Source organism: Prionailurus bengalensis, chromosome E1 (assembly GCF_016509475.1).
Source record: "Prionailurus bengalensis isolate Pbe53 chromosome E1, Fcat_Pben_1.1_paternal_pri, whole genome shotgun sequence".
In the NCBI taxonomy this organism is placed as follows: Eukaryota; Metazoa; Chordata; class Mammalia; order Carnivora; family Felidae; genus Prionailurus; species Prionailurus bengalensis.
This window is the reverse complement of record NC_057347.1, coordinates 34818238-34838445: the sequence shown is the minus strand read 5'-3', so window position 1 is coordinate 34838445 and position 20208 is coordinate 34818238. Positions and strand designations below refer to the sequence as shown.

General features: G+C 60.4%; 1 protein-coding gene across 20 annotated transcripts in view; it reads left to right on the top strand.

The window, feature by feature from the left end:
- Window positions 1-127: 127 nt before the first annotated feature.
- Window positions 128-20208, top strand: part of CACNA1G (calcium voltage-gated channel subunit alpha1 G) — a 61261-nt gene continuing 41180 nt past the window's right edge. For 8 of the 20 annotated variants that reach the window (XM_043584082.1, XM_043584076.1, XM_043584083.1 and 5 more), the window contains exons 1-9: window positions 147-530; window positions 7530-7641; window positions 7738-7871; window positions 8337-8434; window positions 10520-10679; window positions 11177-11477; window positions 11644-11736; window positions 13667-14450; window positions 16623-16999. In XM_043584082.1, the coding sequence (XP_043440017.1) occupies window positions 289-530; window positions 7530-7641; window positions 7738-7871; window positions 8337-8434; window positions 10520-10679; window positions 11177-11477; window positions 11644-11736; window positions 13667-14450; window positions 16623-16999 (2301 nt within the window). In that variant the 5' untranslated portion in view covers window positions 147-288. Of the gene's footprint in view, window positions 531-7529; window positions 7642-7737; window positions 7872-8336; window positions 8435-10519; window positions 10680-11176; window positions 11478-11643; window positions 11737-13666; window positions 14451-16622; window positions 17000-20208 lie in introns of all 20 variants that reach the window. The other 12 variants (XM_043584090.1, XM_043584087.1, XM_043584088.1 and 9 more) reach the window with 5 other exon arrangements.

Here is a 20208-nt window from a genome sequence, read left to right as displayed (position 1 = left end):
CGGAACAAAGTGAGGGGGAGCCGGCCGGCTGGCCCGGGGGGCCCCAGGAGCCCTGGGGAAGCGGGACTCGCGCCGGGCGGGGCTTCCCTGCGACCCGGCGCCCCGCGGGCAGCATGCCCCTGCGGGCAGGGGGAGCTGGGCTGAACTGGCCCTCCCGGGGGCTCAGCCTGCGCCCTAGAGCCCCCCAGATGCGCCCCCGCCGGGGCCCCCCGGTTGCGTGAGGACACCTCCTCTGAGGGGCGCCGCTCGCCCCTCTCGAGACCGCCCGGGGCCCCGGCTGGCCAGAGGATGGACGAGGAGGAGGATGGAGCGGGCACCGAGGAGTCAGGACAGCCCCGGAGCTTCATGCGGCTCAACGACCTGTCGGGGGCCGGGGGCCGGCCGGGGCCGGGGTCGACGGAAAAGGACCCGGGCAGCGCGGACTCCGAGGCGGAGGGGCTGCCGTACCCGGCGCTGGCCCCGGTGGTTTTCTTCTACTTGAGCCAGGACAGCCGCCCGCGGAGCTGGTGTCTCCGCACGGTCTGTAACCCATATCCTCCAGGGCACGACGGCCGGGTTGGGGGGTCCGCAGGGGGGCGGGCCGAGCCGCCGGAGGGGACCGAAAGCCAGGTGAGTCGGAGAAGTGAGCCTGGAAGGTGGGCAGATGAGAGTGGGGGGGGGGGGCGCTGCTCAGGGAGGGGGGGGGCTTCAGAGTGGGAGCGGAGCCGCGAGCAGGTTTGGCTGATACCCCAGACGAGCCCCACCTCGGTACACACACCTCAGTCCTCCTTGGGGGGGGGGTTGGGATCCAGGCCAGGAAAAGAGAGGAGACGTGCCCCGCCGGTTTGTAGCTGGATGCTCTCCAGATGTGGGCAGGGGAGGGTCGTCATCCTCCAGATGTGGGAAGCTTCGGGAGCCTGGGAGCTCTACTCCGCCCGCCGCCCGTTAGCGAGCTGGGTTTGGTTTCCGACTTTGGGGGGTGGGGTGGGGAGGAAGCTGCGGGGACGGGGGAGGGGGACTGCAATCTCCTGGGTTTCCCTCCTGCCCGCCCCCCCACCTCCACCGGCTTCAAAGTTTGAGGTGGATTCTAGGGTCTGATCCCCACCCCCAACCTGGTCGTTGAGGCTGAGGTTTTTACTGACCCAGAGGGAGATGTTGGGGGTGGGGGGGCGGGGACCGGGTCCTAACTCCCCCACCCCCACCCGCGGGTTGGAGGGACAACAAGGAGATTCCGGCGGCGGCTGATGTCAGGGGCGCAGAATGAGAACAAGATGTGGTGAAGGGGAAGCTGTCTGCCCCCAGAGCCGGAGCAGAGACCCTTTCAGCTGGAGCCCAGTGCCCGGAGTGCCTCCTTCCTCCCCAGTTCTTTATTCAGTGCGGGGTGCTTAAGGGTGGGTTGGGGAGTTTTGTGCTAGATTTTTGCTTGTAGAGGGAAAGACCGTGGCCAGTGCTTTGGCAAGCGGGGGATGGGATTGAACGGGTCCAAGTTACCCTTTCACAAACACAGAGTGCTCCCGCCTGAGGGCAGAGCAGGTATGGGAGACCGCAGCCCTCCAAGAAAGTATTGGGGGAACCGCGAGCCTGTGAGCCGGTCGCCTAAGGAAGACTCGGGTCCAGCACCCCGGAGGGTCTGCTCCTTGGCTGGGTGTGTGGAATGCAATCCCCACATTTCAGGGAGATAGATTTAGCACTGCCCCCTGTTCTCTGCCTGGTCTGGGGTGGCATGGGAGACCCCAACCCCCCTGCCCCCCTGGCCTCTTCTCCTCAGCTCCTAGCACAAAGCGCTGCTTGACTACTGCCGGGTTCCAGGCTCCGGGTGGGTCCCGTCACTGCCGGAAGGAAAGGGGAGGGGGGGTGTGTGTGCTGCCATCCCAGGTCTTGACAGCTTCTCCTGACTCCTTCCTCCCGGCTCAGAGGCTCTTTTGCACCAGGGTGGGGGACCTCAGGTTTCCCTCGTAACCCCTGAGAGCCCAACCGGGACTCTGCTTTGGGGAAGGTGTGGGGGGGAGCCTGGTGCCGCCTCACTCTGCAGTTCGGCTGCCTCTAGTGCGCAAAGCAGGGATGTGAGCTTGGGTCCCCCCCCAACCCCCATCCTCTACACTCCGTGGGTCTTTAGGAAGCCCCCCTCGTGACACCCTCTCTCCATCGCTTGCCCCTTCTTCTTTTTTCTCTGAGCTGCCGAAAGAGAGAGGTAGGAGGTCTCAGAGAGCTCTGACTCCTCCCCTACCCCCGAGGCCCCTTTCTCCATGTCAGAGAGGGACCTGGGGAACAAATGTCTCTGAGAGGATGAGCTCAGCACATCCTTCCTCTCGACCCCTCACCACCTGCCCTCTCCAGGAATGGGGAGTGAAAGCACCATTCCCTTCTCCTGGGGGTCCAGGGGAGATAGTGAGACCTTGCCTCCCCTCTTTCTCTAAAACAGCCAGACCTCTGGGCCAGCATCTCCCCACCTGCCCTACCTCTAGGTGCTAGTGGATGGTCTGTGTGCAGATTCCTTCCTTGAGGGGCTCGGGGAGGGAGCAAGTGGAGCGGGCTGGAAGGAGGGAAGAGAGGTGGGACCCCAGGGCTCGTCTTGGGGATGGAAAAGCAGGCCTACGCCTGGGGTGGTGGGAGTCTGGGGTGTGGGGCATTGGCATCACTGGGTCTAGACAAGTCGCTAAGCCTGGGTTGGCTGAGGATGGGCTGAGAGAACAGTGTCTTGGCAAGGGAACTGCCTAAGCCGTGCCCCACCAATCCCATCACACCTGAGTGTCAAGGGAAACCTGTCTTTTCATGGCCGGGGGGTGGGGGCGGTGGGCTCTGAGCTGACTCCTGGACCTCAGGCTTTCCCTTCTCTCTTTTTGGTGTCAGTGCACCTCCGCCTGACTCCACAAGGTCCTCTGCACCTCTGAGTCTGAGGGACATAGGGGCACCTCCCCCACTATCTGAAGCCAATTCCACTTTTGTTGGCATTTTTCTCAGCCCCTCCTTTTTGAGCCTCTTGAGGACACCAGGTTTCCTAGAGAGGAGATTTAGACCCAGGTAGGAAGGTGTGTGTGTGTGTGTGTGTTGGGGGGAGGGGAGGGCGGCAAAAGGAAGAGAGGCTCAGAAGTGCACGTGCTGGGAAGACCAGGGGTACTCACATCAGAAGGGCCCCCTCCTCCCCGGTTATAGGGGAGCATGTTGGACTTCCCAGTGTGTGTTTCTTGAAGTGTGAGGGAGTGTGGCGCCCCTCCCGGAAAGGAGATCCTGAGCATTCCCTCTCCGGCTGTTGTGTCACATCTGGAAGTTTGTGTAGGAGTTTCTCCAAGCTCAGAGCCCAGCACAGCTTTTTCTCATTTGGAAATCACAGGCTGGCATTTGGGATGCCGAGAGGGGGAGTGGGAGGGGGGCCAGAGGGGGAGAAGGGAGCCTGCCAGGAGTAGGGGAAGGAGAAGGGGGAGGCCCGAAAGGCAGGAGCCCTAATGGCTTCCAGAAGTGAGTGTGAGTGTGTGACTGCATCACTGTGTGTGTGTCTGAGTGTGTCTGGAGGGGAGGGGGCACCGGGGATTTCTGGAGTTTTCCTTGCCACTGTCCCAGTGCCCCAAGTTTGCCTGTGTCTCTTACCTTCGGGAGAAGTCTCCATTTTGGTCCTCAGAGGAAATGGGAGGGGGGGTGTTCTTCCTGTCTCCTCACCAATTCCCTCGTCTCATTTTAAAACTCCAGACTCTCCAGAGGGGTTCTGGGTAGGAAGGTTGAGGCTGGGGAATGGGACAGGACTGGGGAGGGCAGAGCATCCCCTAGCACTCCTTCTGCCCCAGGCCCACCTTCCTTCCGGGTCACACACCCATTCTACTCCACAGAACTGTTGGGGGACTCCCCATCACCCATGGTGCCAGCTGGAGCCATTCCTGGGATTACCCCCACCACTCAACCCCCCCTCACCCCTCGCCTGCTCCCGCCCCAGCCCTCACCCCACCCTGCCTCCCTCAGCCAGGGTGGCGACAGACACAACTACTCACACGTGTGTGTGCGCGCGCGCACACACACACACACACACACAGTCACAGACATTTGAATCAGATTTCTGGCCTATTTCCCCTTCCAAAGATTCCAACAGGCCGGCTCTCTCTTGTGTCTCTGGGTCTCACGTCTCTGTCTCTGGGTGGGGCCGGCTGCCTTTCTTTGGGCTTCAGTTTTCAGTTCAGCTGGAAACCTCTCTCCCTGCACGCCCACAGGCTGGAGCGCAGGAGACCACTGGGGAACGGGCTGTGGGAGTGGGGGCTTGGCTGGAGGGAATCCCCCTTTCGGCCTGCCCAGTGCCAGCCACATGGCCGAGCCCCCGTCTCCCACCCTACCCCCTGGGAGTGCCGTTTCCCATAGACGCCAGCCTCTCATAGGGTGGACCAGACTAGGATCCCACCTTCCCAACTCATACTGGGGGGCCAGGATTCCTGGGTCCAGGCCCGTCTCCTCCTCAGTGCTGCGCAGTCTCAGATCTCCAGGCCCCAGTTGGGAAGGGGGGCCGCTGGAGGGTCTGCTTCCCTTCTCAGTCACACCCGGGCCCCCACGTGCCCCTGGAGGTGCCCCCCCTCCTCCCTCCTCTACCCACCCCCCTCTCCCTTACAGCTGCCAGGCTAGGCAAGGGCACTAGATAAAGCCCCACGGAGAGGACTCAGTTGGGCAGATAACATGCTCCAGTTCTCCCTCCTGGAGGAGGAGGGATGGAAGTGTGTTTCCTCGCCCTGCCATTTCCTTTTTCTCTGCTTTTGATGGTGGGCTGTGGGGAGAAGAAAGCCTCCCCTCTCCTACCCACCTCCCCCTTTGGGATCCACTCCAGCCCGGACAGTCACCATAGCAACAGTAGACATGTGACCGCACAGGTCTCTCATAGTCACTATGGCAACCAGTGTCCCCCGTTCTCTTGGTTGCCATGGGGATTCGTCACATGGTTTCCCCCCAACCTGATAACCTGTGGGTCCTCTTGCTTTCCCTTCCCTGCATGAGGACAAGACAGCAGTCTGGCTAAGGGGAGTTCATGTGTGAGGGGTCCCTTTTAGTTGCCATAGCAACAAATCCACACCACCTGGTGACACATCCTCCTGTTGTTATGGCAACAGAGGAACATCACACAGTGACATAAGGCCATGTTCCCAAGGAAACAAGCCCTACCCTGAGAAGGGTGAAAGACCCCCATCCCCACTGATTACTTCCCAGTTCAGATTGTCCCAAATTTCCCCCTGCTTTGGTGTCTTCCCTTGTCCGTTTACATTTCCCTGAAGGGAAAGGGGAAGGTAGAGAGCAGACAGGATGTACCTGGGAGTAAAGCTAAATTGCCAGGGGGGTTTCTGTGGTTAAGAGCTGGAGATGGGGTTATTTGGAGGTAGAATCTAGCTATAAGAGGCCCCAGTGTGAGCATGTGTAAGGTGGGGACAGGAGTCCCAGCTCCTCTGTGGTGTCACTTCTGCCCCTCACTCCCCCCACGCCCACCCCAAGTTATCAATTTATCACTGTTGAGGCAGACAAGGCAGGAAGACATGAATGGGGAGATACACCCGGTTTCTAAGCAGGGAGATTGCTTGCTTGCTTGCTTGCTTGATTCATTCATTCATTCATTTTCCCAATGCATTGACCATCGACTACGGGACAGGCACTACTATAAGCTTCGTTCGAGCTGTAAAATCAGAGTGTGCCTGCCTCAGCAAGGGAGACAAGACTAGTGCACAGATGGCTTGGTGGAGTCACTGCCATTGGAGGGGTCCAAACAGGTGTTCCAGGAGCTTTTCCCAGCGGAACTACCCACATTCCCCCTTGTGGAGGTAACTGCTCAAATGGGTCCCTTTCTGCCGAGGACAGGAGGGGGTAGCTCGGGGCGGGCAGACCGGTTCTTGAGGGTAATTGTGTCCTGCTCTTTCCCGATAATCACCCTCAGAGAGCTCCCTCCCTATCCTCCTTTTTCCAAGGTGACCCCTGGCTGACCCCATTCTGGGGAGAGATCCATTGGGCTCAGGCTCCACTCTGGAAAACAGCTCCATGGAAACAGAGGACTCTTTATTTACCTCGTCCATCTACTTACCCCAAAAACCTAGAACTATTTTTTTTTGTTTTTTTTTTTTTTTACTCTTATTCTTGTGAGGAGGAGGTGGAGGCAGGGGAAACTGTAGTGCCTCTGCCCACGTGGGTGCCTGTCAGTGGGCAGGGATGTGAAGGCAAACCGCCTGGGTGGCAGAGGAGGCCTGGGAGGGGGGATTGAGGGCATGACGGGCCGTTGCAGAGTGGGGTGGCCTGAGCCTCAAGATGGAGCTGGGGAGCGGTGGCTGGGACCAGCTGGGTGGAAAGCGCTGGGGTTCCCTGACAGAGCCTTCTCACTCCAGAAGTGGGGCCCTGACAGGAAGATTCCACCTGCTGTAGGCCCTTTGCGCCCCACAGTCTGGCTTCGTGGGTCATGCCATGGGCCGCCATGACACCCTCCTCACCTCCAGCCCCGAGGCCCTTCCTCCGCCCAGTCTCCACTCTCTCCTCCTTTCTAGCCTCTTTGTTTCCCCCACTCTGCATTGTCTTTGAGAAGAATAGGATGCTGGCTCACTTCTTTGTCAGTCTGGTGTCCAGAACCTTCTAAGGTCCAGAAGCCGCTTTGTACATCCTCCTGTTGATGGGCTGGAAGTGAGTCCCTTAATAAAACCCGCTATGTGGAAAAGACTCAGGGCCTGTGTGTGCAGGGTACGTTCTACTCTGTGTGGGCTGGGGACTTCTGTCTAGCACAGGGCCTGATGTGGAGTGGGTCCTCGTTACTTAAATGCGTGAGTGTGTTTGGAGGCGTCCGAGGGCTTCGGGAGGCCAGGGGGCTGGTGGGTGGTGGGAGAGGCAGGCTGAGGCCGTGTTGTGGTGAAGGACCCTGTTGTTTAGTTCCGCCTGTCTGTCTGGTGCCAGGACGGTCCTGACCCCTCCCCCACAGGCCTGGGCAACTATGGAAACAAGTCTCCCAGATGGGGGACTTGGACACCTCAGTCTCATCCTGGCTTCTCCCGTGACCTTCAGCACATGACTTTGGCCCTCTGGGCCTCCGGGTGCTTGGGTTCTGGGGAAGGAAATGGTCTACCCCCGCTACGTCACGGGGCTGTTGCGAGCCTCAGATGTGGCATGGCGTGAAGGTGCTTGGTAAACTGTAAGGCAGGCATAATCCGACTTTAGGTTTGTGTCACACATTCACATACATTATCTCATTTGCTTCTCACATCTTCCCCGTGAGGTAGGGAGAATAGGATTCAGATTCAGCAGCACACTCTCAGTGTCTGGCATTTCCACAAGCTCGATCGATTTTATCCCCCGAGTGGCTTGTGCAAATAGTCAGGGTATTTGTGGCTTTTCCTACTGCACCGCCGAGGAGTCTGGGTCCAGTGGGGTGACGGCCAAGGTGGGCCCGGACCTGGGGTCGGTCAGACATGTGAGCCGGGGTCCTCCCTTCGCACCTGGCTCCACCTCAGATTGGGGGGGTGGGGGTCGTGGAGTGGGAGGCGCAAGGGCAGGTGCGGGGCACGAGGCGTGGGCGCGGCTCCAGCCCCGGCCAGCTGTTTCCTTGACCGCCTGGATACCTGGTTTGAGCGCATCAGCATGTTGGTTATCCTTCTCAACTGTGTGACCCTGGGCATGTTCCGGCCATGTGAGGACATCGCCTGTGACTCGCAGCGTTGCCGGATCCTGCAGGTGAGTGTATGTGCGTGGGGCGGGCGGGGGCGGGCGGGGGGGAGGGGGGTTCCCCTCCCCCTTCTCAGTTTCCAAAACCTCTTGTCCCCACGTCAGGCCTTCGATGACTTCATCTTTGCCTTCTTCGCCGTGGAGATGGTGGTGAAGATGGTGGCCTTGGGCATCTTCGGGAAAAAGTGTTACCTGGGAGACACTTGGAACCGGCTTGATTTCTTCATCGTCATTGCAGGGTGAGGGCCTGGGCTGGAGGTGGGAGAGCAATGACCAGATCAGCCCCGACCCCAGGGCCAGGGTTCTAGGCCCCAGCACTGCCCCCACCCCCGGCCCCTGCCCAGCCCACTTAGAATGATGCTTTCTCTTTGGCTGTCCACTAAGGGTCCGAGGCTGTCCGGACCCTCGAGTCTGGACGGTCCTGGTGGGCGAGACCGTGCCTGTGACACTCGAGCCTGTACTTCTGAATTCCATGGCCCCTGAATCCGTCCCCTCCTCTGTTTATTCTCTGATGGGGAGCTGTCCTTGGCTTGGGGGTGGCCTTGCCCCCAGACAGAGAGCCGGCTCTTCAGGGCCCCTTGGCGGAGGTGGGGGAGGGGTCAGAGGCTGTGCTGCCCCACCGCAGCAGGATTCCTCATTGACCTCTTTTGACCCCCACGGCGGCCTCAGACTCAAAGGGCCTCCCTTTGGGCCCCTCCCTGCAGGATGCTGGAGTATTCGCTGGACCTTCAGAACGTCAGCTTCTCAGCTGTCAGGACAGTCCGTGTGCTGCGACCGCTCAGGGCCATTAACCGGGTGCCCAGTGAGTGACCCCTTGGCCCTCAGCCCCTGCACAGGGAGCCCCAAGAGGAAATATGGAACCCCCAGACCCCACCCCTACCTTCTGACCACTCATAGGCCTGGCGTTCTGAAGCAGACCTCATCAGATAAGGGCTCAGGATGGGGGTGGGGGAACCAGGGCCCCTGGAGCCGAATGGAGCCCCCACACCTGGCTGTGGCACTGGGAGAGTTAGTGGGAAAGACCCTCCCCCTTGTTTCAGACTGATTTGGGGTCAGTCTCAGATGACCCTTCCCTTCAGCTAAAAGATCACTCCCTGCAGCGGAAGGGGGGTGGAGAGTGGGAATGAGGAGAGGCCGGTAGGCCGGGAGGAGTGGGGACAAAGTGTAATGGCCTTTTCTAGCCAGAACGGCCTCTCACGCAGTCTGGTTCTCATTGGTGAGCCCACACTGGCCACACCGAGCATGACTTCTCTCAAAGCAAGGCCACTCCATGTCTCATGCTCCGCCTGTGTCCCCTTCCTCCTTCCCACTCCCTTCCAACCCACTGCCGCAACTGACTGCCGGGACCATTATCTAAATTAAACCGCATTGGTTTCCCGAGCCAGCCAAGCTTTGGCAGCCCTAGCTCCCCCTACATCCTGCCACCCCCCCCCCCACTCTTACTCAGGCCCCCTATGCAACTCCCCAACCTACACAAGCTGCAAATGGTCTCCACTGCAGTTCCAGAAATGAGGGGTAGGGGCATGTTTGGGGGTTTCTGCGCCTGAGGTAGCAGCAGCCCCCTGTGCGGTGCGGTGCGTGCGTGTGTGCGTGCGCATGTGCGCGTGCGTGTGTGTGTGTGTGTGTGTGTGTGTGTGTGTATGAGATGCGGCTGCTTTCGGGTGGGCAGAGCTGCTCGGTGTGCTGGGGTGTTAGTGTTAACGGAAGTTCTGGACGAGGGACAGGCTATCACCCCCGCTCCTACCCCAGGTGATGGCTGGCAGATTTATAGGCCGCTGTCTAACCACCGGTGTAATTCCCTTAATACAAACCCTGAGGAATTGATCTCAGTTGGAGCACAGAGGAGCCGAAGGAGGATGGGGCTGGAGGGCTGGGGGCGGGGGTGGTGGTGGTGGTGAGGGACTGAGTGAGAAGTCCGGGCCAGAATGGCTGGGCAGGGTGGCTGCAGTCACCAAGAGGGTTAATTGGCTGCTGCTTAGAAGCTTTTTCCCTGGAGGGGCAGGGGGCCACGAGTGGCACTTTGGGGGTCAAACCGGTCATTAGAGGTCTGTGTGCTTAACGAGGGCTTAATGGCCCGGAGGTTGGTTCAGACCATGTGGGGGTGGTCCCAGACCTGGAATGGGGAGGGAGGGCAGTATCTCCAACAAGGCTTGTTGGGGCACAGCTGTGGTGGCTGTTCCTGCAGAGGGACTTGTTAATTGATGGCCGCTTGGAAAGATGGCCTTGTGTCTCCTCGCGTCCCGATGTGGGGATCTGTATCAAGCAGAGAATGGACTAGGGGCAGGGGGCTCAGAACCATGGTGAAGCTCGGGGGCATCTGGACTCCTGCTGAAGGGATGGCTCTCAGAGTGAGAGCCTGTCAGCTGATGTCCCTCCTGGAGTTCCCTGCCTCAGTTTCCCCAGTGACTACAGTGGTGATAACTTAGAAAGGTCAGGTGACTGTGTTGGGTGAGAGAAGGAAGTAGGAGAAGAGTGTGTGTGTGTGTGTGTGTGTGTGTGTGTGTGTGTGTTGGGGGGTAGGATCCAGGGACAGAAAGCTGGGCAGCTCTGTGATGCTGGACAAATCATGTCAGTCCTCTGGGCATCCTCGATCCTCCTCTGTAAGCTGAGATGATGTGGGGAGTTAGGTGGGGAGCAGTGCAGGAGAGAGCTCTGGAAACCTCCATCTCTGTGTCTCATCCTTGGTGGTACCGTGCCCTGATTACTACGGATGGGCCAAGACGGGTAGTGGGCAGGGGCTGGGGGCTGCCGGGGCTGCCGGTGGAGTTAGAGGCGTCTACCGGTCTCCCCGCCAGCTTGAGCCGGCTGTCTGTGCCCCGGAAGCCCCGAAGGGCCTCCTGTGGGAGTGCTGCCTGCCCCCCCCCCCAGCGTGGCTTCTGCCCCACAGGCATGCGCATCCTTGTCACGCTGCTGCTGGACACACTGCCCATGCTGGGCAACGTCTTGCTGCTCTGCTTCTTCGTCTTCTTCATCTTCGGCATCGTTGGCGTCCAGCTGTGGGCAGGGCTCCTTCGTAACCGGTGCTTCCTGCCGGAGAATTTCAGCCTGTGAGTGTTGCCCAGAGTGGGCGTGACCTGCGAGTGGTTGCGGGGAGGGGGGGGGGGGCGACCTCAGTCCCCGTTGCCGTTGACATTTCCGTCCTCACACCGGTGCCATGTCTGGTTCTCAAACTTGGCTACGCATTGGAGTCCCTGCGGCCTGGGTCCCGCCCCCCACAGACTCTGATTTCCTCCGTCTGGGGTTCAGCATGGGCGTGGGGAGCCGCACAGGCTCCACAATGAGCCTCCTGTGCAGCCGCGTGGGAAAACCATCCGTCTGGGACGTAACCTTCCATCAGCCCGACTCTGGAGTTGCACACTCAGTCCGCACACTCCTGGTGCCCTCCAACCTACACCCACAGGCCCCTGCCCCTGCCTGGTGCGTGCCCGGCTCTGCCCCCTGCCTTGCTCACCCTGCGGGTCTCAGCGCGCCCACGCGGCTCGTCCGTCCTGGGCCCTCTCCCTGGAGGCCCCCCGCCCCCAGCTCCTCCCTGTCCCCTCTGCAGCCCCCTGAGCGTGGACCTGGAGCGCTACTACCAGACGGAGAATGAGGACGAGAACCCCTTCATCTGCTCCCAGCCGCGGGAGAATGGCATGCGCTCGTGCAGGAGTGTGCCCACGCTGCGCGGGGAGGGTGGCGGCGGCCCCCCCTGCGGCCTGGACTACGAGGCCTACAACAGCTCCAGCAACACCACTTGCGTCAACTGGAACCAGTACTACACCAACTGCTCCGCAGGGGAGCACAACCCCTTCAAGGGCGCCATCAACTTCGACAACATCGGCTATGCCTGGATTGCCATCTTCCAGGTGGGGCGGCCTGGGCACGGGCAGGTTCCCCAGAGTGCAAGCGCCAGGATGCAGTCTGGCCTCAGAGCAGCCGTCCTCAGGGCTGGGATGGGGTCGGGGCCTCCGAGGGGGCCGCAGGAGGCTTTAGGGGGCCCCAAACCAGCCTGTCCCTCTGCACTCTCCCCAGGTCATCACGCTGGAGGGCTGGGTCGACATCATGTACTTCGTGATGGATGCTCATTCCTTCTACAACTTTATCTACTTCATCCTCCTCATCATCGTGAGTGCTCCTTGGGCCCCTGTGGGGATGAGGGATCCTGGGGACACAGGGTGGGGCGCCCAGAGAGGGGAAGGCCTCCTGGGTCTGAAGTTCTGGCTCTCAGGACGGGTCCCATAGAGAGGCAGGCAGAGAGAGAGGGCACCTGTCATGAGGAGTCAGGAGGAAATCCAAGGTCGAGGCTGGGTTCTATCACTTACTACCACTTACGACCTCTGGCAACGTCATTCCCCATGAGGCCTCCAGCCCCACTTTAGGCCTCAGTAAAAAGGGCGATTCTCAACCCAAGCTGGCATCACCTCTCTCAGGGGGCATTTGGAAATAGCAAAGGGTGGTCCTGTTTCCTACTGGGTCTAGGGGAGCACCGCTGGCGTTTTGTTGGGGGGCTGGGGAGAGCTGGCAAACATCCTGAAATGACTGTCCCCCAAACAGAGGACTGTTACCACCCCCCGTTCCCATCACCCTGTGTTGAGAAACAGTGCCTGACCTCTTGTTCCTTCCAGCTCAGAAATCCCAAGGCTTCCTGAGGGCAGAAAGCAGAGGCAAAAGTAGCAATATTTAATAGTTTTAGTCACCAGCATTCATAGTTAATAATTAAACTGCTACTACTTACAGCTAATATTTATTGAGCATTTACTCTGCGCCAGTCCTGCTCTAAGCACTTTTTCTGTGCTGGTGCATCGAATCCTCACCACGGTCCTGTTATCATCTCTATTTTATAGAGAGGAAACCCACTTGTCTTCATTTGTCTGTCCCCATCACGGGCTTTGTGGGTGCCATGGATTAATCTCGCTGGGCGGGCGTTGGGGTTGATGTGTGCTGTGACATCTGCTACCTGCTTAATCCTCATAGTGCCCTGTGGCGGGGGGCGGCGGGGGGGGGGTGGTGGAGTGGAGAGGGTGTGGTCCCACCTCCTAAATGAGAACGCTGAGCCTAGCTACGGACTTCAAGTCCAGCCCTTCTCCATGTCACCAAGAGGCCAGTGACAGAGCCAGAGAGGGAGGGACAGATATGGAGAGAAAGAGACGAAGACGGAGATTAAGATCTACTCGGGACTGGGGCGCCTGGGTGGCTCAGTTGGCTCAGCGTCCGACTTCGGCTCAGGTCACGATCTCACAGCTCGTGAGTTCGAGCCCCGTGTCGGGCTCTGTGCTGACAGCTCAGAACCTGGAGCCTGCTTTGGATTCTGTGTCTCCCTCCATCTCTCTGCCCCTCCCCCACTCATGCTATGTCTCTCTCTGTGTCTCAAAAATAAGTAAACATCGTAAAAAAAAAAAATCTACTCAGGATTTAGGACAATCTCCAGAGAGAGGTGGAGACAGACTAAGGCAGCTCTTGGTGACAGGCAGAGGCTCTGAGAAAAAGCAAACCCTCCAGGCTATCCCTGCCGCCCCTGCATGTGGAAGGGGGGCCACGCCTGGGGCCTCGTCCCCTCCCCCACCATCACCTGCCACCTGCGGAGTGAGGCCAGCACCTCTGAGAAGCGTGGTCTTCTCACTGTGCTTCTCTCCCTGGGCTGGGGGGAGGGGACGGAAGCAGACAGGGAGGTAAGGGGCCTAGTTTCCACCCACACTCTCCGTGAAGAATCTTCCAAACAGCTCTCTGGAATCATACTAGTGAAGCTAATTATCATAATTACTAGGACACAATCTAGAAAAAAAAAAAAATCTGCCTTGTCACCATAAATATTCATTTCCTTCATTCTGGATTGTTGTCCCAGCGATGCCATCCAGGAGTCCCGGAGAAACTGAGGCAGGGAGGTGGGGGACGAGGGAGCGCGGGCGAGTTCAAAAGCGGCAGCCTGGCTAGCCTGCAGGGGTCAGGGTCCGGGCCATTTCCCGGCTGGGGGAGGGGAGAGGCACGGGGGTACGCGGCCACGGCAGCGGTGCCCTTTTCTTCAGGATATCTCCTCTTCCTGTCCCCACCCCAACAGGTGGGCTCCTTCTTCATGATCAACCTGTGCCTGGTGGTGATCGCCACGCAGTTCTCAGAGACCAAGCAGCGGGAGAGCCAGCTGATGCGGGAGCAGCGCGTGCGCTTCCTGTCCAATGCCAGCACCCTGGCCAGCTTCTCGGAGCCAGGCAGCTGCTACGAGGAGCTGTTGAAGTACCTGGTGTACGTCCTCCGTAAAGCGGCCCGCAGGCTGGCCCAGGTCTCCCGGGCGGCGGGTGTGCGGGCCGGGCTGCTCAGCAGCCCGGTGCCGCGCGGCGGCCAGGAGCCCCAGCCCGGCGGCAGCTGCTCTCGCTCCCACCGCCGTCCGTCTGTCCACCACCTGGTTCACCACCACCACCACCATCACCACCACTACCACCTGGGCAACGGGACGCTGCGGGCCCCCCGGGCCAGCCCGGAGATCCAGGACAGGGATGCCAACGGGGCCCGCCGGCTGATGCTGCCACCGCCCTCGACGCCCGCCCTCTCCGGGGGCCCCCCGGGGGGCGCAGAGTCCGTACACAGCTTCTACCACGCCGACTGCCGCCTGGAGCCAGTCCGCTGTCAGGCACCCCCTCCCAGATCGCCGTCCGAGGCGTCGGGCAGGACCGTGGGCAGCGGGAAGGTGTACCCCACGGTGCACACCAGCCCTCCCCCAGAGATGCTGAAGGAGAAGGCGCTAGTGGAGGCGGCCCCCACCTCCGGACCCCCCACCCTCACCAGCCTCAACATCCCGCCCGGGCCCTACAGCTCCATGCACAAGCTGCTCGAGACACAGAGCACAGGTGAGCGCTCTGGGTGGGGCATGCTGGGACCCTTGCCCGGGGGCCAGGTGGGGTCCCGGAGAGGGTTGGGGGCCTGGCGTCCCAAGGACAGGCCTCTGATTTCCGTTCTGCCACTTGAGGCCTTGGGACCTTCGAGCCGTCCCGTCGCGTCTTTGAGCCCTAATGGCCTCATCTGCTAAAACAGGAATCTTAATTCCCGCGTTGTAATGGGAACAATATCGATCACGTAACGAGCACCCGATCTGCTCTGCTCTGTGAGGTCAACGGGTGTCGACCGATTGCTGAGTGCCTGTCCCATGCTCTGCGGGCGGAATCCCATCGGATCCTCTCAACAGTGTAGATGCTAAGCTTTCTTCTTGTCCCCATTCTACTGATGAGGACAAGGAGGCTCGAAGAGGTTGCTTGACTTGCCCAAGGTTGTGCCACTGGGGAGGGGTGACCTCAGGACCATCTGACGCTGAGGCCCACACACTACATTGTGAGGCCCAGAGGGGCAATGATGTGTGACTGTGGCCAGCATTGCCCCCCACCCCCACCCCCCTGCTAAGGAGACTTGTAAACACGACTTTCATTCCCTCCCCACAGGGAGACCGGGGGCCCGGAGCAGGAAGTTCTCAGGGGGTTGCTAGTCTGGTGGGAGGAACACCCAGCGTCACAGGGGAAGTGAGACACTCCCTGCCTGTAGGCGTCCCCCCCGTCAGACAGGGGTGGCGGGCCCTCCTCCGAAGACAGACGCACTGCAGCCGAAGCCCAGGACCTGGGATTCGGGAAGGCTGTGGCACGTGGGAGCAGTGGGATACGTGTGGGAGTCATGCGGGAACGTGGGTTGGGACAGGAAGGTGCCGGTGCGGAATGCCGTGCGAACGGTGCCCGTGCCAGCTTTTCCGCTACCCTGCCATGGGACGTAAGCCAGTCACGTGCATGTGTGTCTCAGCTCCGTCCTGTGTAGAAGGCAGGGCGGGGGCCACCACGGTTGCTGGCGAACCTTCCTGGGTGCAGTCAGAAGGGGGAATGTTATTGGGTGCTTACTAGGGGCTGGGCCCCGAGCTAGGCACCTTCACTTCACGTACGTGCTTTCCCTGCGTGCCCTCCGAGGTGCCCTTCAGCTCTCAGATTCTATGATCAAAGCCAATTTAAATGGACGTTGATTGGCGTCTTGGGATAGGTCACTGTGTGCATGAGCGTGTGCGGTCTGGCGTGTATGTATGTGCATGTGTGTGTGCAGGAAGGCGTCCAGTGTGTGTATGTGGGCATGTGCATGCACGTGTTTGATGTTCGTGCGTGTCTGTGTACACGTGTGTCTGATATGTGTAGTCGAATGGGTGCACACGCAAGGGCGGTGCCCCTGTCTGGTCAGGACGCGTGCCCACGTGTGCATTGTATAACGTGCATGTATCTGTGCATGCTCGTGGTCGGCTGTGCAGGTGTGTGTGGTTCCCAAACAGTACGTATATGCACACAGTACATGTGTGTATGCAAATGGCCAGTGCACGTGCGTGCGTGTGTCCGGTGTGTGTGTGTGTGTGTGTGTATGTGAGCACACATCTGCGGGTGTGTGTCATAAGGATCCCTTGGAAAATGCTACTCAGAGCAGTGCTGGTGCAGGGCTGGCTTTCACGGGAAGGAGAGATGGTCTAGGCTCCTTGCTAAAGGCTCCCAGGACAGGAGAGCTGCCCAGGACCTCAGAGGACATCAAGGCCACCTGCCAAAGCCCAGGACACCCAACAATGACTGCCAGTAGAATGCTATCGGTATTTGGGGGCATTCTGTTGCTCAGGACTGTCCACATTGCCGGCACTAAGTACTCCTAGCCCATGAAGTGCCTAGAACCCCCACCATTGAAAGAACCCCTAACTTCCTAACTCATTTTATTTTAATGTTTTTATTTATTTTTGAGACATCGAGAGACAGAGCATGAGCAGGGGAGGGGCAGAGAGAGAGAGGGAGACACAGAATCTGAAGCAGGCTCCAGGCTCTGAGCTGTCAGCACAGGGCCCGACGCGGGGCTCGAACTCACAGACCGTGAGATCATGACCTGAGCCAAAATCGGACGCTTAACCGACTGAGCCACCCAGGCGCCCCACCTAACTCATTTTATATGTGCTGTGAGGGAAGGGCCGCCCCACGTAGGAAACCCAGCAGCCTCTAACCTCTACCCTCCTGTTGTCCCAGGTGCCTGCCAAAGCTCTTGCAAGATCTCCAGCCCTTGCTTGAAGGCGGACAGTGGAGCCTGTGGCCCAGACAGCTGCCCCTACTGTGCCCGGGCGGGGGCAGGGCAAGTGGAGCTCACCGGCCACGAGATGCCTGACTCAGACAGCGAGGCAGTTTATGAGCTCACACAAGACGCCCAGCATGGTGATCTCCGGGACCCTCACAGCCGGCACCGACAGAGTCTAGGGCTGGACGCAGAGCCCAACTCTGTGCTGGCCTTCTGGAGGCTGATCTGTGACACTTTCCGGAAGATCGTGGACAGCAAGTACTTTGGTCGGGGAATCATGATTGCTATCCTGGTCAACACCCTCAGCATGGGCATCGAGTACCATGAACAGGTAGGGGCATGCGCAAGGGCACGGGCCCTGGACCTGGAGACCCTCTGCCTTCCTCCCCTCCCGCCCCCGGGTCCCATTTCCTCTCCATGCTGCTAGCCTGATGGCGGGGAGGAGGACAGGAAGGAGGTACACCAATGTGTGGGGACTTTGGACGGTGAAAACCGATGAATGCCACGCAGTCTGTGTGTTTGGAGGTGGCCCCAGGGCAGGGGCAGGGTCTGAGCTGAGCCTGTTCTATCTGGGAAGGCTTCCCAGAGGAGGTGGACTTTGAGGGATGTGAGTGAGTGAGGAGCCTCAGGTGTGGGTAAGACCCCTCTGGAGGGACAAGTCGTTGGAAGAGATTTGGGTCTTTGGAGAAGACACAGAGGGGAGAGAAGGTGTTGGGGGATCCCCCAGCCCAGTGCTGGGTCCCCCCCAGCATCCACCTGACTCAGTAACTGGGAGTGTGACCGACTGGCAGCAGGTAGGGGCGAGGAGGAGAGGGTCGGTGGCGGCGCCTTGGTGGAGCTGAGGCCCGGCCGGTAGGGAGGGAAGCCATCTGCTCCCGGCCTCCATTCCGGGAGCCTTGCTGTGAGTGGGGCGGCTGGGTGGATGAGAACGCCCAGCATGCTGAAGAGACTTGAAACCATCGCGTTTGAGGAATCGTTCTAAGAACCGGGATGTTTAGTCAGGAGAAGAGGAGGCTCAGCGGGGCAGGCGAGCTGTCTTCAAATATTTGAAGGGCTGTCATGTGGAAGAGGGAGCAGGCTTGTGTCGTGAGGCTGATGGCTGCGAGCAGATGGGATCTGGGCCGAACGGGAGGTGGCTGTTCTCACTCCCAGGGCTGTGCAAGTATGCGAAGGGTGATCTGGGGGACCCCCACCCCTGCCCTCGACCCCCCACGCTGACTGGGGCCGGGCCTCCCAACAGGGCTCCTTCCAGAAGGTGGCCCTTAGTCCCGGTTTGGCCTTCCGGGTCACCCCCCTTGGCTGATTCTCGGGAAAGAAAGGAGGCAGGTGTTCCTCCAGGCCCTTCTGTGCTCTTTCCTGGGTGCTCCTGCCTCCCGGAGACTCGGGCAGGGGACTGGGCCGCCAGAACTTGACCTTTCCTGATACAGAACTGAAGGGGTGTGCGGAGGGGGTAGGGACGGGGCAGGTGCTGGCCACACGGGCCAGGTGGTGCTCATGGCGGAGGGGGACGGAGGGTCTGGGTGCAAGCCAGGGCTGGAGCTGATATGAGACGGTCACTTTTCAGGGGGATCAGAGCCCCCTCCCCAACCCTGCCGACCTCCGTGCCTTTTCACGTGGTGCACGCTCAGCGCCTAACCCAGCTGCCCTGTCCAGCCAGGGGCACGCCGGCCCCAGCCCCGCCTCCATCACCGTCACACCATGTTGGCACCCCTTCCTCCTGCCTCAGGGCTCCCCCTCCCCCCAGGTGGCTATGCCAGATTCCCTCTTTTTGGAGGTGAGGTGCGGGGAGGGGGCAGGACGCCGGCTGCGGCTCCAGCAGGTGGGGAGTACGGCACCGCGGTAGGCGTGTTGTGTCTGGGCACACGGGGCATGGTGTGTGTGCACACGCCCGCTCAGCCGGCCCCCTGGGGAGAGGTGCTCCACTCTGCCAGGCTGGTGAGGGCAGCCCCTGACCTCCCGTTACCCCGGCTCCGTGAGCCTGGACCTCAGCCTCCCCTCCCTCCCCCCAGTTCTAGCCCTGGTCAGGTGTCCCTCTCCTTGGGGGGCGCTGCATCCCGCCACGTGCCCTAGCGGACGCTGCTGGCGGAGGCTTTGACCGCACTGAGGAGAAGCTGAGTCACGGAGACCGAGGGCCGATGAAGCGGCAGCAGGAAGCCTTTCGGTTAGACGTCAAGAAGGACACCCCCTTGGGGGGGAAATAAAAGCCATCCGTCAGGGGTGCCTGCAGCATCTCCTTGCCCAAGTCCCTGAGGAAAGCAGGGGGCATCCCCCACCAAGCCCTCAGCGGCAGGGGGTCCCCCCTGGTGGTGGCGCAGCGTCTGCTCCCGGGAGGGGTCTGTCTCAGTACCTGGTCGCTGTGCGGGCCCCACAGGGGTGAGTGGGAGTCCCCAGCAGGCCGGGCAGATGACTGACTGCTCTCCGCAGCCTCAGGGGCCGGGGAAGAAGTCCCAGAAGCAGCCACGGCCCTGTGCTTGCAGGCACTGCGGCGTGAACGTCCCGCCATCTGCGCCTCGGAGCCTGAGCAGGCGGAGGGGGGCCGGGAGGGGGGTGAGGAGATGCGGGGGCAGAGAGACAGAGACTCAGAGGGAGACGGAGACCGGGAGAGGGGGTCCCAGAGAGCAAGACGAAGACCTGGGGGGAGAGAGGCAGGCACGAAGACGGGAGGACGGAGACGCAGGGACAAGAGGGACAGAGCTACGGAGGGGGCGATGGACACTCGGGGACGAGACAGATGGAGGCACAGAGACATCGGGGTGACAGAGACAGAGATGCGGAGAGGGGTTGCAGGGCTCGGGACACAGGCTCAAATGGAGCCTCCCAGACAGGGAGAGGGGAACCAGGTGAGGAACAAAGTTGGGGGGGCACCTGAGGGGATGTGGCAACAGAGGAGAGGAGCCACAGTGACTCGTGGTCTCCCTGCAGCACCCTGAACGAGGCGACCATGTCCATGGACCCTGGTATCGGTCAGGAGAGGATCCCGGTATTGGGGATCCCCAGCAAGGGGCCCAGCCCTCTTCCCCGCCCATGGCTGCTGCCCTCCCCAGGCCTGTCCTCTCCCACTGTCACCTACCTTACCCCCCACTCGGTGTTCCTGCCAGGGATGGTGACGCCCTCCTGCCCCTCTCTACCAACAGAGGAAGCCCCCATTTTGTCATACCCAACCCAAGGTAGGCCCCACGCTATCCATGGCCTCCTGCTTCCCCCACCCCTTCACCTACTGGCTGGTGAGACCCGCAGGACTGTTTTTCCCAGAGGGACTGGTGAGGAGGACAAGGACATGGGACACTGAGAAGGGAGCAAGAATGTGACTTGAGGACAGAAGTGTCACCTGATGGAGGACAAGCGTGTGTGTGCCCCATCCATGAGACAGCAGAATATGGAGCAACGAACTTATTGTGAATTATCCATCCTGTCCTCTCTCCTTCCATCCCTCCCCCTCTCCTTCCATCCATCCATCCATCCATCCATCCATCCTTCACCCATCCCTCCATCCCCCCTTCCATCCCTCCCCATCTCCTTCCATCCATCCAGCCATCCTTC